This window comes from Anguilla anguilla, chromosome 9 (assembly GCF_013347855.1).
Source record: "Anguilla anguilla isolate fAngAng1 chromosome 9, fAngAng1.pri, whole genome shotgun sequence".
NCBI lineage: Eukaryota > Metazoa > Chordata > Actinopteri > Anguilliformes > Anguillidae > Anguilla > Anguilla anguilla.
The window spans coordinates 30,294,192-30,309,020 of NC_049209.1; the positions used below are offsets into that span (position 1 = coordinate 30,294,192).

The 14,829-nt window shown below is 46.9% G+C and overlaps 1 protein-coding gene and 1 long non-coding RNA gene across 4 annotated transcripts in view; both read left to right on the plus strand.

Moving 5' to 3' along the window:
* The window catches only part of chm (CHM Rab escort protein), a 46,924-nt gene extending 34,364 nt beyond the window's left edge, over positions 1-12,560 (plus strand). For all 3 annotated transcript variants that reach the window (XM_035431910.1, XM_035431912.1, XM_035431911.1), the window contains 6 exons: positions 278-382; positions 1,085-1,148; positions 1,315-1,411; positions 3,706-3,807; positions 10,980-11,137; positions 11,246-12,560. In XM_035431910.1, the coding sequence (XP_035287801.1) occupies positions 278-382; positions 1,085-1,148; positions 1,315-1,411; positions 3,706-3,807; positions 10,980-11,137; positions 11,246-11,527 (808 nt within the window). In that variant the 3' untranslated portion in view covers positions 11,528-12,560. The remainder of the gene's footprint in view (positions 1-277; positions 383-1,084; positions 1,149-1,314; positions 1,412-3,705; positions 3,808-10,979; positions 11,138-11,245) is intronic.
* LOC118235016 lies at positions 3,814-10,973 on the plus strand. Its single transcript, XR_004766770.1, has 3 exons — positions 3,814-9,609; positions 9,910-10,334; positions 10,585-10,973. It is a non-coding gene; the product is annotated as an uncharacterized LOC118235016 (long non-coding RNA).
* Positions 12,561-14,829: the final 2,269 nt, after the last annotated feature.

Sequence of the window (14,829 nt, forward strand, 5' to 3'; positions counted from 1 at the left end):
CTATCTGCCCCCTATCCCAATCTGTCTGGCCCTAACACCCCACTATCTGCCCCAACACCCCACTTTATCTGCCCCCTATCCCACTCCATCTGCCTCAACACCACACTCTATGTGCCCCCACACCCCAGTTTATCTGCCACCATCTCCCTCTGTCTGCCCCAACCCCCCACTCTGCCTACCTCCGTATCCCAGTCTACCTACCTCCATATCAAACACATATTCCACAAAAAGTCATTTAATCCTGATGCCGTTCCATTTTTATCTCCTCCTTCATCAGTTGTAAAGCGGTGATTGACACGTGTGGACAGCGAATTAGCTGCAGCCACTTTGTGGTGGAGGAGGGCTACCTCAGAGAGGAGCAGCGGAAAAACGTAACTTACAGGTAAGAGATGGTGGAGAGGCGTGGCTTACAGCTTAGAGGTGTGGCTTATTGGTGAGAGTCAGCAAGTCCAGTGGAGAGGGCGTGGTTTACAGCTTAGAGGTGTGGCTTATTGGTGAGAGTCAGGAAGTCCAGTGGAGAGGGCATGGTTTACAGCTTACCTTACTGGTGAGTCAGCAGGTTAGGGTGGGGTTTGTAGCTTGAAGGTGTTGCTTACTAGTGTGGGTCTGCAGGTTTGTGGAGAGGGCGGGGTTTACAGCTGGGAGGTGTGGCTTACTGGTGAGAGTCAGCAAGATAGGGGCGACATAGCTCAGGAGGTAAGACCGATTGTCTGGCAGTCGGAGGGTTGCCGGTTCAAACCCCGCCCTGGGAGTGTCGAAGTGTCCTTGAGCAAGACACCTAACCCCTAACCCCTAACTGCTCTGGCGAATGAGAGGCATCAATTGTAAAGCGCCTTGGATAAAAGCGCTATATAAATGCAGTCCATTTACCATTTACCAAGTCAGTGGAGAGGGCGTGGTTTACAGCTTAGGGGTGGGCCTTACTGGTGAGAGTCAGAATGTCCCCGTGGAAAGGGCGGGGTTGGGGGATGATGCGCAGGACAGTGGGAGGTGCGGGTGGAGGATGGGGAGGAGTTGGGCTTTGTTGGTGAGCGGGGTGATCTTTATAAGCAGGGGTGTAACGGTCATTGGTTTGTGTTCACAGGCAGATTTCCAGAGCCGTCCTCATCACTGACCGATCTTTGCTTCCTTCTGAATCTGAACAGCAGGTAGTAATCTCCTGTCCTATGGTTTCTCTTCAGACTTGCTATTAAAGGTTGTGTAGATACTGTAGTAACAGTGGCTTGTAGGAAGCTGTGTGTATATGAGAGAGAGAGAGAGAGAGCGGGAGGGAGAGAGAGAGAGAAAATGAACCCTGTGCTCTTCCTTCTGCAGATCTCCCTGGTTACGGTGCCCCCCCAGGAGACGGGGGGTCCTGCGGTTCAAGTTATTGAGCTCTGCTCGTCCAGCATGACGTGCATGCCAGGCACCTGTGAGTGTGCACTCGCCTTCACACGCTCTGTATACTGCATATTTAACCACTTCTCCTTTCCTCCTCATGTTACTGTTATTCATATTGCGTCTTTACCAAACTTGACTCATTTTCCTGAACACGTGAACAATGTCTACCTCTACAGCTTTCTAAACTCAACTAAGCTTATTCAAAAGCAAGACCTTTTCAGTACAAGAAAGACTAACTGGCTACATACGTTCACAAACTATTATTGCATGGGAGTTGCATTCATTTGCTTTGATTGTGACATCACAGTGTATTCTGGCTTAACCTGAAGTTGCAGCTCCTGGCCTGATTCTGTCTGCTCTCACAGAACAGCACGGAATCAGTCAGTACCATAGACACTGAGTTGTCCCTGTGAACACAGGCCCAGCACAGACACAGTCCCTGTGAACACAGGCTCAGCACAGACACAGTCCCTGTGAACACAGGCTCAGCACAGACATAGTCCCAGTGAACACAGGCCCAGCACAGACATAGTCTCAGTGAACACAGGCTCAGCACAGACCACAGTCCCAGTGAACACAGGCCCAGCACAGACACAGTCCCAGTGTACACAGGCCCAGCACAGACACAGGCCCAGTGAACACAGGCCCAGCACAGACACAGGCCCACAAGCCCAGCAGGACGTCTGCAGTCCGACGGCCGGTTCCACCATTAGCCCGATGGTTATTTATTGGGATTATCATTTCCAGCAGTAGTAGTCCTGCTATTTTTACAATCGATCAGCGCACATTTGAAGCTGTGATTTAGTGGCTGATTGATCTGCGGGGTGGAGAGCAGGCTATTGCCCTTCTGCATGAAGAGGGATGTTGGGCCGGGGGTAATCAGCGGAGCGTCCTGCCTCACCGGGGGTGGGATGGAGGGGCGGGGGGGTCGAGGGGGGGGGGCGTGATGGAGCCGCAGTGCGGCGCGGTCGCTCGCTCCTCCCGGTCCCGCCGGTAGATGGATGGCCGTGGCCCCCATAAGTAATGTAGTTCTACCTGAGTGGCTCACATGCAATCACAGCACAGTGATGAGGCTGACGGAAACACACACACAGCCCGCCACGGCAAAGACAATGATGCCATCTTTTATTACTGATGCGCGGATGAAATAAGACCCTGGTGCATGATGGATCCCGGAGCCTCAGACAGCCCTGCCCCCCCTCAACGACATCACGCTTTATGAGGACGTGTCATTGCTCCCCACCCCCCCCCCCCCCTCCTCCCGTGTCCTGTGAGGATGCAGGACACCACAGTGGGCCTCTGCTCTCCAGCTGTATCCATGGTGACCTCCCGCCATTAACGCGTCCCATACACCCGCTGTTAATCAAACCTTGTACACATTTGATGTGTTCATTGTAAATGCAGTTAATGTGCACATGCACGTGCGCATGCATGCATATGCGTGTGTGGGCGCGCATGCGTGTGCCACGAACACTAGGTTTGCTAGTTAATTTTTTAACAATGAAGATACTATTAGCATCTGCTATTAGCAAAAGCAAGTATTTTCTGTGTATATCACACACAGCACACATAATACATGTATTTCAGAAATGAATATACAGCATTGACCTGTGTGGATATTTCTTAAATTCCTCCTCCTCAGTGATTTGGTGAGAGTGGTGATAAGGTTGTCCGTTAGCGAGGAGCTTGACAGAGTCAGTGGGCAGGGCGGGGCCGGGCGGGGCGGGGCATGGTGCGATGTGGGCGGGGTGCACAAAGATGCTCAGCATACTCAAGGTTAAGCAGAGGGAAATGGAGTCATGGTGTACTCAGTGACCTGAGTTTGGCTCTTAGGCTCTTAATCTGGAGAGGCACAGCTCCATTGAGCATCCAGCAACAGCTGAGATGTGGTCCAACCCCTTTGTGTGAGCAGCCTGGAGCAGGCCTATCGCTGCCCCCCCCCCCCCCCCCCCCCCCCCCCCCCCCCCACGCCCATCCCGTCCCCAGCCTGGCCTAATTCACCACTGCAAGTCCTCTCTTTCAACCCCCCCCACCCCCACCTGAGAGCTCTGCGGTGACAGAGCCCTGTGATGCTGCCGGAGCTCTGGGGATTTCCCAGCAGCCCCTGCTCTCCCCGCGGATCCCGCTGCCGCCACCGGCGCGCTCCATCCCATCCCCGTCCCCCCATCCCCGCGCGGCCCTGACTGGCTCGCTTTGAAGCCGCCGTCCCCTCTGAGCCCCCCCCCCCCCCCCCCCCCGGCCCGACTCGGAGCCCCCCATTCGGGGGACCTGTTCCCCAGACACCTCCTCCCTTCCCACGCCCCTCTCTCTCTCTGCCCCGCTCAGATATGGTGCACCTCACCTGCCCCTCTTCCGGGACGGCCCAGGAGGACCTGGCGCCGCTGGTGTCCAGGCTTTTCGCAGAACCGCCCAGCGCTGAAGAAGAGGGTGAGTGAGACGCGCCTCGACTCTCACGGCACGCGCACAGGCCGTTCAGCTCAGTCAGAGAGAACACACAGTCACCACTCAAACCAACATTCATTCACTAAAGCATTCACAATGAGACTTTTCTGACAAACCTTCGAATTGTGAGAGACATGTATTTATTCTTCATTCATTTATTTATTTAAAAGTGGTAAGTATAGATGGCCTTGATATTTTCAATAGCATTATGTACATCCAGCATGTGTTCGTAGCCAAAGCCAGTTTCCAAAACTAGTGCCTTAATGGGCATTAAAAATGCATCACATTTTGAGATATAATCAGTAATCAATTTCTTATGATTGTTATTGATGGAATACCACTAATACCAATATGTGAGTGTTATTAATTTGATATGAGTTATCAAAAATAAATATGTTGGTATTGGTGTGATTGATATGAGGTATGATCAGTAATGACTGGCAGTAATGATTAATATTGACGTGATTTGAGATATTATTAGTAGCAGCAATAGTTGAAATTGAACTGATATGAGATATTATCGGTACTAAGCATGGTTGATAGTGAAGTAAAATAAGATATTATCAGTACTAAGCATGGTTGATAGTGAAGTAAAATAAGATATTATCAGTACTAAGCATGGTTGATAGTGAAGTAAAATAAGATATTATCAGTACTAAGCATGGTTGATAGTGAAGTACAATAAGATATTATCAGTACTAAGCATGGTTGATAGTGAAGTAAAATAAGATATTATCAGTACTAAGCATGGTTGATAGTGAAGTAAAATAAGATATTATCAGGACTAAGCATGGTTGGTATTGAAGTTAAATAAAATATTTGGACTAAGCATGGTTGATATTGAAGTAAAATAAGATATCGTCAGTACTATGCATGGTTGATATTGAAGTGATATGAGATAAGTACTAAGCATGGTTGATATTGAAGTGAAATAAGATATTATCTGGACTAAGCGTGGTTGATATTGAAGTGATATGTTAAAAGTAACGACCATGATTGGTACTGATAGAATGTGAGATACGGTCAGTAATAAATTTGATTGATATTGACAAAATATGAGACAGAATCAGTGATAAGTAGGATTGATATCGATGGAATATTAACTATTATCAGTGATACGTTTGATTAATACTGATGGAATATGAGAGATTATCAGGAAAAAGTGTGATTGATATTGATGTGCGTCAGGTGCCTGTTCTATTACTGTCAGGGTTGACTCCCTTCATAATAAATTAGAGCGTGACCTCTGGTGTGACCTCCAGTTATTATAAATGATAAAAATAGTGTCTTTGCATATGTCTGAAGGGACTGAAGACCCAGTTAGTGTGAGACATGGTGTTTTTATAAACTGCAGACCAATGCGCCTCTCTCTCCCCCTGTCTCTCTCTCTCTCTCTCTCACACTTACTGTGTTGTGTTAAAGAAGCGCCTCACGGCTGCGCAGTAAAGTCCGGACTCGGTCCGGACACGCGTCTGCGCAGCAGAGTCCGAGCGCTGTCTGGACTGAGCGCTGCAGGGTCCAGGGCCGTTATATATCCATCTGTCAGCAGCGGACAGACCCCATCATCAGGGCTCTGTCATGCCAGATTAAGACCTTCTCCCCTTCTCCCCTTCGCTCTCTTCTCTTTCCTCCCTGGGCCTCCACCTTTCCCTTCACTCTTTCCTCCCCCCCTCTCTCTCTCCCCCCCTCTCCGTCCCTCCCCCTCTCCCTCTCGTTGGGAGTGTGGTGGAGAGCGGTGGGCTCCAGTGCAGCGCGACGCCTCTTTTTATCATGTGAATGAGGTAGTAGTATTTTAATTAAAATGTCAGAACAAATAGTGTGAGAGTTATTGAGGATGAATCACTACATAAGAGAAGCACTGAGGCAGAACAGGTCAAAGAGGCAGAGTCACCTGGATTACAGTGGAGGGTGGAGGGGGGGGGGGGGCAGGGGGACTGAGGAGAGGAACTGTGTGAGGACAGCGGTCACAGCACAGTGGAGCACCCTGTCCTTTACAGAGCACCTGAAAACTTACACTGCACCAGTACAGATAACCTAAACACTAACGTTGCATCAGAAGAGTGAACCTAAATACTAACACTGCATTAATACCGCACACCTAAACACGAACACTGCATTAATACAGAGCACCTGAAAACTTACACTGCACCAGTACAGAGAACCTCAACACTAACACTGTGTCAGTATAGAGAACCTAAGCACTAACACTGTACCAGTATAGAGCACCTAAACACTAACACTGCACCAGTATAGAGCACCTAAACACTAACACTGTGTCAGTATAGAGAACCTAAGCACTAACACTGTACCAGTATAGAGAACCTAAACACTAACACTGCACCAGTATAGAGCACCTAAACACTAACACTGCACCAGTATAGAGAACCTAAACACTAACACTGTGTCAGTGTAGAGAACCTAAGCACTAACACTGCGTTAATACAAAGCACCAAAACACAAACCTTGCATTAATACAGAGCACCTGAAAACTTACACTGCACCAGTACAGAGAACCTCAACACTAACACTGTGTCAGTATAGAGAACCTAAGCACTAACACTGTACCAGTATAGAGCACCTAAACACTAACACTGCACCAGTATAGAGCACCTAAACACTAACACTGTGTCAGTGTAGAGAACCTAAGCACTAACACTGCGTTAATACAAAGCACCAAAACACAAACCTTGCATTAATACAGAGCACCTGAACGCTTACACTGCAGCAATGCACAGCACCTAAACTCTAATATTACGTTAATACCGAACACCTAAGCACTAACACAGCATTAATACAAAGCACTGAAACACAAACCTTGCATTCATACAGAGCACCTGAAAACTTACACTGCACCGATATAGAGCACCTAAACGCTAGCACTGCATCAGAACAGAGAACCTAAACACTAACACTACATTAATACAGGATACCTAAACACTAACACTGCATCAATACAGAGAACCTAAACATTAACACTGTGTCAGTATAGAGAACCTAAGCACTAACACTGCATTAATACAGCACACCTAAACGGTAACCCTGCACCAGTACAGAGTACCTAAACACTAACACTGCATGAACACAGAGCAACTAAATACTAACACTGCATTAATACAGAGCACCTAAACACGAACACCGCACTATTATATAGCACCTAAACGCTAGCACTGCATCAGAACAGAGAACCTAAACACTAACACTACATTAATACAGGATACCTAAACACTAACACTGCATCAATACAGAGAACCTAAACATTAACACTGTGTCAGTATAGAGAACCTAAGCACTAACACTGCATTAATACAGCACACCTAAACGGTAACCCTGCACCAGTACAGAGTACCTAAACACTAACACTGCATGAACACAGAGCAACTAAATACTAACACTGCATTAATACAGAGCACCTGAACACTAATACGACATCAGTACAGAGCACCTAAATACTAATGCTGCACCAATACAGGGCACCAAAACAAGAAAAGTGTACCTAAACACTAACAGTGCATCAATACGAAGAACCTAAACGCTAACACTGCACCATTACAGAGAACATAAACACTAAGACTGCATCAATGCAGAGATCCTGAGCACTAACACTGCATTAAAACAGAGCAACTAAACACTGCCACTGCATCAGCAAAGTGCAGCTGAACACTAGCAATATCAGTACTAAGCAGCTGAACACCAACACTGCATCAACTCAGAGTAGCTGAACATTAACACTGCATCAGCACAGAGCAGCTGAACACTAACACCGTATCAGCACAGAGTAGCTGAACACTATCACTATCAGCACAGGGCAGCTGAATATTAACACTGCATTAGCACAGAGTAGCTGAACACTATCACTGTATCAGCATAGAGTCGCTGAACACTATCACTGTATCAGCACAGAGTCACTGAACACTATCACTGTATCAGCATAAAGCAGCTAAACACTAAGGCTGCATCAGCACAGAGCAGCTGAACACACAGAGCAGCTGAACACACAGAGTAGCTGAACACTATCCCTGTGTCGGTGCAGGGCGTGTGTGCGGTTTGTTGTACACAGTGCTGGTGAGAGCAGAGAGCAGGCCGCGCTCACTGCTCTCTCCCCAAATGAACAGAATCAGTCAGCAACCTGAGGCAGGAAAAGTAACACATATTATAATTGTGTGACATTTTGATAATGACCGTTCTGACATTTCAGACTGACACCTTTTTTTCCCCTGTCTGTTTTGGTCTCCTGCATTTTAAAGGGTAATGACACAGAGTGACAGCTTTACTGTTTAAAACCTGCGGCCTGTTCACAGCTTCAAATCCTCTTCTGTCGTTTATAGAAGGCCGCTCCAAATCCAGCTCGCACACCCATCAAAGAGCAACACAAAACACACAAACTAAATGTCAGCTATCAGTGAGAATCATGTTACCTTTAGGATAAACTCATTGCTTCCTCTCACTAGAATATCTCTCCCCTCTTCTGTAATATGCACCTGCTTATTAACATACCAATAAATTCTCATTAATGTCGTGTCTTATTAAAAACAGCCTACATACATGTGCACTACGCATTTCAAATATTCCAGTTGCTTACAAGTACTTTTTCATAGATGTCTTGTAAAATACAGTATTTAGAAATACAAGGCATTTGAATGTTTAAATGTGTTTGGACATGTGTTTTTAACTTATATTAAAGTAATAGAGACTGAATGTATTTGAATTGATTCAGTAAATATTTGGCTTTATAACGTATTTAATTGTATTTTTGTATTTGTAAAAACTCTTGCGTGCTCTTTCCTTTCTTTCTAATATAAACCAGCATACTACTGAGTGGTACTACTTCAATCTTTGATTATGGTATGTACTCAGGGTATCTGTCAACTCCCCAAAAGATGTCCGTCCAGTTTTCTGAGGGAAAAAAGAAACACTGGAACCCAGATTTTTTGCCTTGTGAATTTAATTAGAAAAGGCAAATCTTCATTGCTTGCCATAACACAGGCAACCACCACTTAAGAAAAAATGTTTTGAAAATCATTTTCTTTCCTCCTTTAAGGCATGTTTTCTGGGATGTCTCCCAACTCTACGTGCAACTTGGGAGAACAAAGCAAGCAGCTGCGGTCAAAAAATGAAGCGTGGTGGCTGAGCGAGTAGAATGCACCTCTAGCCCTGCATGTTATTAAATGTCCCGACAGCAACGACCGGGGGAACAAAGACAGGCCACAAATGGGCTGGACAGAGACACAAAGAGTGAGAACGGGGCGCTGCTGCCTAGCGCTCCCAAAATCACTCGAAAAAGTCCTGTCAGGAGTTGGCTGCAGCGCACGGCTTTTCTGCAGCGCCGGTGCCAAGAATGATCAGAGACGGAAAGAACATTCTCCGTTTGTGTGTAGCTCATTACTAACGCGAGCAGTAAATAAGATTAAGTGACAACGCAGTGAATGTGTTGCTGTTCCTCAAGATGAACGTAATGAAAAATGAATGAAAATGAGGTAGTCTGGCAGTGTCATACTTTATAACTTCATGCATTTCACTATTTGAGTTTTAAGGTGGACCATGTTCTGAGGGGGGAGGGGGGTTGCCTGTTAATTTGCTGTAATTTAAATAGTGAATCACTATATGTAGCTGAATTAGGATACAGTTGCCTATTTCTACCCTTTAGTTCTGCGGCTTAATATAGTAAGAATTGTGTACACTCAGTTCAGATGAGCTGGTTGTGTTTTGGTGCAGGTGAGCTGGTTGTGTTTTGGTGCAGGTGAGCTGGTTGTGTGTTGGTGCAGGTGAGCTGGTTGTGTTTTGGTGCAGGTGAGCTGGTTGTGTTCTAGTTCAGGTGAGCTGATTGTGTTTTGGTGCAGGTGAGCTGGTTGTGTTTTGGTGCAGGTGACCTGGTTGTGTTTTGGTGCAGGTGAGCTGTTTGTGTTTTGGTGTCAGTGAGGTGGTTGTGTTTTGGTGCAGGTGAGCTGTTTGTGTTTTGGTGTCGGTGAGGTGGTTGTGTTTTGGTGCAGGTGAGCTGGTTGTGTTCTAGTTCAGGTGAGCTGATTGTGTTTTGGTGTAGGCGAGGTGATTGTGTTTTGGTGTAGGCGAGGTTATTGTGTTTTGGTGTAGGTGAGCTGGTTGTGTTTTGGTGCAGGTGAGCTGGTTGTGTGTTGGTGCAGGTGAGCTGGTTGTGTTTTGGTGTAGGTGAGCTGGTTGTGTTTTGGTGCAGGTGAGCTGGTTGTGTTCTAGTTCAGGTGAGCTGGTTGTGTTTTGGTGTAGGTGAGCTGGTTGTGTTTTGGTGTAGGTGAGCTGGTTGTGTTTTGGTGCAGGTGAGCTGGTTGTGTTTTGGTGCAGGTGAGCTGGTTGTGTTCTAGTTCAGGTGAGCTGGTTGTGTTTTGGTGCAGGTGAGCTGGTTGTGTTTTGGTGCAGGTGAGCTGGTTGTGTTTTGGTGCAGGTGAGCTGGTTGTGTTTTAGTGCAGGTGAGCTGGTTGTGTTTTGGTGCAGGTGAGCTGGTTGTGTTTTGGTGCAGGTGAGCTGGTTGTGTTCTAATTCAGGTGAGCTGATTGTGTTTTGGTGCAGGTGAGCTGGTTGTGTTTTGGTGCAGGTGACCTGGTTGTGTTTTGGTGCAGGTGAGCTGTTTGTGTTTTGGTGTCAGTGAGGTGGTTGTGTTTTGGTGCAGGTGAGCTGTTTGTGTTTTGGTGTCGGTGAGGTGGTTGTGTTTTGGTGCAGGTGAGCTGGTTGTGTTCTAGTTCAGGTGAGCTGATTGTGTTTTGGTGTAGGCGAGGTGATTGTGTTTTGGTGTAGGTGAGCTGGTTGTGTTTTGGTGCAGGTGAGCTGGTTGTGTTTTGGTGCAGGTGAGCTGGTTGTGTTTTGGTGCAGGTGAGCTGGTTGTGTTTTGGTGCAGGTGAGCTGGTTGTGTTTTGGTGCAGGTGAGCTGGTTGTGTTTTAGTGCAGGTGAGCTGGTTGTGTTTTGGTGCAGGTGAGCTGGTTGTGTTTTGGTGCAGGTGAGCTGGTTGTGTTTTAGTGCAGGTGAGCTGGTTGTGTTTTGGTGCAGGTGAGCTGGTTGTGTTTTGGTGCAGGTGAGCTGGTTGTGTTTTGGTGCAGGTGAGCTGGTTGTGTTTTGGTGTAGGCGAGGTGATTGTGTTCTGGCTCTGCTTGGTGTATTCAGTCTCCTGACAGTGTGATGCTGTGTGTTCCAGGCGAGGTGGACGGTGAGAAGCCGGTGCTCTTGTGGGCTCTGTACTTCAACATGAGAGACTCTTCAGGCGTGGACAGGAGCAGCTACAGCCTGCCCAGCAATGTGTACCCGTGCACAGGCCCGGACCCTGCGCTGGGGAGCGACAACGCCATCGCACTGGTGCGTGTGCTTTCCTCACACTGTAAACCACTCTGCTGCGTTAGCGGTGGGTCTGTTAGCATGCTGTACATACTGAGCGGTGTTTCTCTCTGTCTGCCTTCCCTGCAGGCTGAGGCCGTGTTCCAGCAGCTCCTCCCAGACGAAGAGTTCTGCCCTCCTGCCCCCAATCCAGAGGACATCGTGTACGACGGGGAGGGGCCTCAAGGGGAGGGGGCCGGCTTTGGAGAGCCCGTCCAACCAGATAGGGGTGGGGGGCAGGGGGAGGGTGAAGCTCGGGGTGAGGGTGATGGGAAGGAGGAGCAAAAGTCGGAGTCAGAGCAGGACAATGAGGGATCGCAGATGGGCGTGGCTGCGGAAGACCCGCCTCCTGCTCCTCCCACTGAAGAATAGCCTGCCCCTCCCCTCTGTGACCACATCCTGTGCTCCAAGCCCTGCCCCTTCCATATTCAGTAGTGTAGTTTCTCAGAGCTTCAGTTTACTTCTCCAGAAAGCCTTATCTGTACAGCGCCTTCCCTGATGCAGCCTGGCAGTGTGTGAGAATGTATCCAACATGCCCGTCCTGTACACATTCTGTGCTCAGGCTGAGTGCCGGCATCTCCTCTCTCTGTCATAGGGACAGACAGGGTGATGCGCTACAGTGTTGTCTGGACAGAAAAGCGGCCATTTTGGATCTAATGAACACGCATTCCTTTTTTTTCTTTGTGGCTGTTTCTGCAGTACCAGGGCTTCAGGCTCTCTCCTCCGTTCCTTAACACACAACTTGCATACGCACACGCGCACACACACACACACACACACAGACATACACACGCGCACAGACATACACAAGCGCACAATTCATTTTGTAACTGTGGGGTTCTTTGGCTTTTTATTGCAGAAGTAAAACAGTTTATTAGGGACTGGAACATATCCCCCAATATATCGCCTGTCAGAGTTTCCCTGCCTTACCAGTTACCCCGCCTTACCAGTTACCCCATGCACCCCATCACCCCTACTAACCACACTGCACTATCCGTCTCCCCTCAGCCCGCTGTGCTGTGCACTCCGATACATGACTGCACTGCCTGTGCCCCACTGTGCGGTCTGCACTGTGTTACCCAGCTGTGCTATCAGTATTCCGCTAACCCGCTAACGCTCTGTCTGACCCGTGCTGTGCTTTTCAGCACGAACGTGTCATTTCAGGACCAGAAGGTCCCCAGGATCGACCCCCCCCCCCTCCTCCCCCCCCACAACGCTGCAGCTGAGTGCCATTTTACCACCTATTTACAGTATCAGAATACAGCCAGCTCTTCGTCCTATATCGGTCTGTACTGTATTGTGCTTTATTTATTATCAAATTTTATTATCGTCGTATTTACCATTGTGATGATTCCATTTTGCATTTAAACTGGATGACAATAAATATCTAATGGCTTGCATCATTTCGGTGTCTGAAGGTAGATTGGTGTTTTCAGTTCAATGTGCGCTTGTGTTTCAAGCGTGTATGTGTGTCAGTGTGTTTTATTAACAGACTGACTTTTCTTAATCCAGAGTTAAGCCTCCTGTACTCTCTGACTAGGTTCTTAGAGCTACTTCTTTGCTGCATACTCTACTCAACCAAAGGACTCTGTGAGGTTAGGGCCCACTTGTGAGCCTCTGAGATTGGTGTTGACAGAAGGGGTAAATGTGCAGTAACACTGAGCAGAAGCAAGACGCATTCTTTAAATAATTATTCACCGTCCAGGACAAAGCACTTTGGGGATAGACTGAACCGGGCTGGTGTGGAAGCAGCCCTGCTGACATCACTCATCAGAGCAGCGAAATGCTAGTCCTACAGGGTTAGTACCACCTACCTACGAAACGACACATAAACGATAGCTAGCTACTCACAGAAAACTTTTGAGACAAGCCCTTCAGTCTTTTTATTAGACTCCCATCAGTGACATTTTCATTTGAAAACAATGGGTCACTAGCTAGCAAAAAAAAGCGACGTTAAAAGTTTATTCTAGAGAACTGTAGTGTACCAAGTTGTGAATTTGATCATGAACTTGGGCTCTACACCGGTACCATTTTGAAAGGTATATTTGTGTCAAGTGGATCTTGCTAGCCTGAAGGAGACCTTACACCAAATAGAAATATGAAGTATTTAAATTAAGTAGTCATTATTAGTGAAGCCCGGATGACCTGCCATGATGCTGTCAACAGTATTTTAATGTGCTATATTATTTCATGAGGCTATTTGGCTAGATAGCTGCAGTACATTACATTGAAGCATTTATATGCTCTTCCCAAAGTGACTTGCGTAAGTGCGATCAAAAAGGTTTAGGCAACACAGAGCTGGTGCCAAGTCGTTAGGGTCACTGCCGATAACTGTTAATGCATAACTTAACAGCAACGTAAACATACAACATAAATGTAGTTCCTCGAGCAGCAAATTAGTTCTTGAGGATATAGTTTCAGATGTACATAGGTGGAGCTAGTAAGCCATAAAAGCGGTCATAGTTCAACATTACTTGAGCTGTGATGCAATTTCAATATGTGTTTTTTCAGTCTGTATCTTACAATAGACTCTACTGTAGTGGGGAGCTCTTTCCACCATTAGGAGCCAGAGTAAAGAAAAACTGTGATCATCACGATGGTCTAAGTAAAGTGGTAGTAAAGGCTCACCCTCACCATACTTGTAACAGCCATAGTGAGGAGCCACGCATAGCCTGCTAAATCTGTCTGTGAAACCTACTCTAAGTAACGCCAGTAGATGAGATTGTTTGCATGAGAAGCAAAGAGGTGATACAGTGATAAGGCACGGTGGTCTAGGGCTCTTGTACACTACAAGCCAGCACAATGTGAGCCGTTAGCATTATTTCTTAGATTAGTCTGACAATGAGCTACCAGGTAGGTCATCCGGAGGAGGTAGATTAATTTGTCCGAACAGCGGCTCTTGAAAACAGCCTAAATGCAGCCATACAAGAAATTGTAATGAGAGAAATTAGAGGTAAGATATACAGCACAAGGTGCTGGAGTCCTGGAGCAAGCATAAAACCATTCAATAAAGACATTTTAAATGGCTGTCTTGAATCTTGTAAGTAGGCCATATTTTGTGATAAAACAGCCTTTATATAGCCTTGAATACTCAATATCAATAATGAAATAGCTCCTGCTTTTGCCTGATTGTTACTTGGAGGAGCAGCAGTGTTCAGTTTCAGCTGGAGGCCATACAGAGAGGCCAGCAAGGAGAGAGCTGCTGTAGTGTATCAGGGCAGCAGAAGGAGCTGGGCAATCAGCTGGGCAGCATGTAATGAGGAAAGGGTGGGTTTGTGGGTATTGTAGGGGGAAAAAACCGGCAGCCTTGAGCTATTGTTGGAATAGTCCCAGTAAAAGACATTCATATTACCCTTCAATGCAGTCTGCACGTGATCTTTAATTCCGCTAAACAAATGACTATGGTCCGCATTGTGTCGTTGATATTAAAGTATATATACGTAGAATAACGGCAAAGATGTATGTGACGCATACAAGATGTGAATGGAACTCAATGAATGTGATACACATCCCCACGTAGGGTTAATTGTACTTCAGCCAACCCACCAACATGGCTTTGGAAGTAAAGAAATAAATATGCCAACGTCTAAATGGAACTACAAGAACCCCCAACCACCCCCCCCCCCCCCCCCCCCCCCCCCCAAATTGAATAACTTAAATAACTGGATGAATCA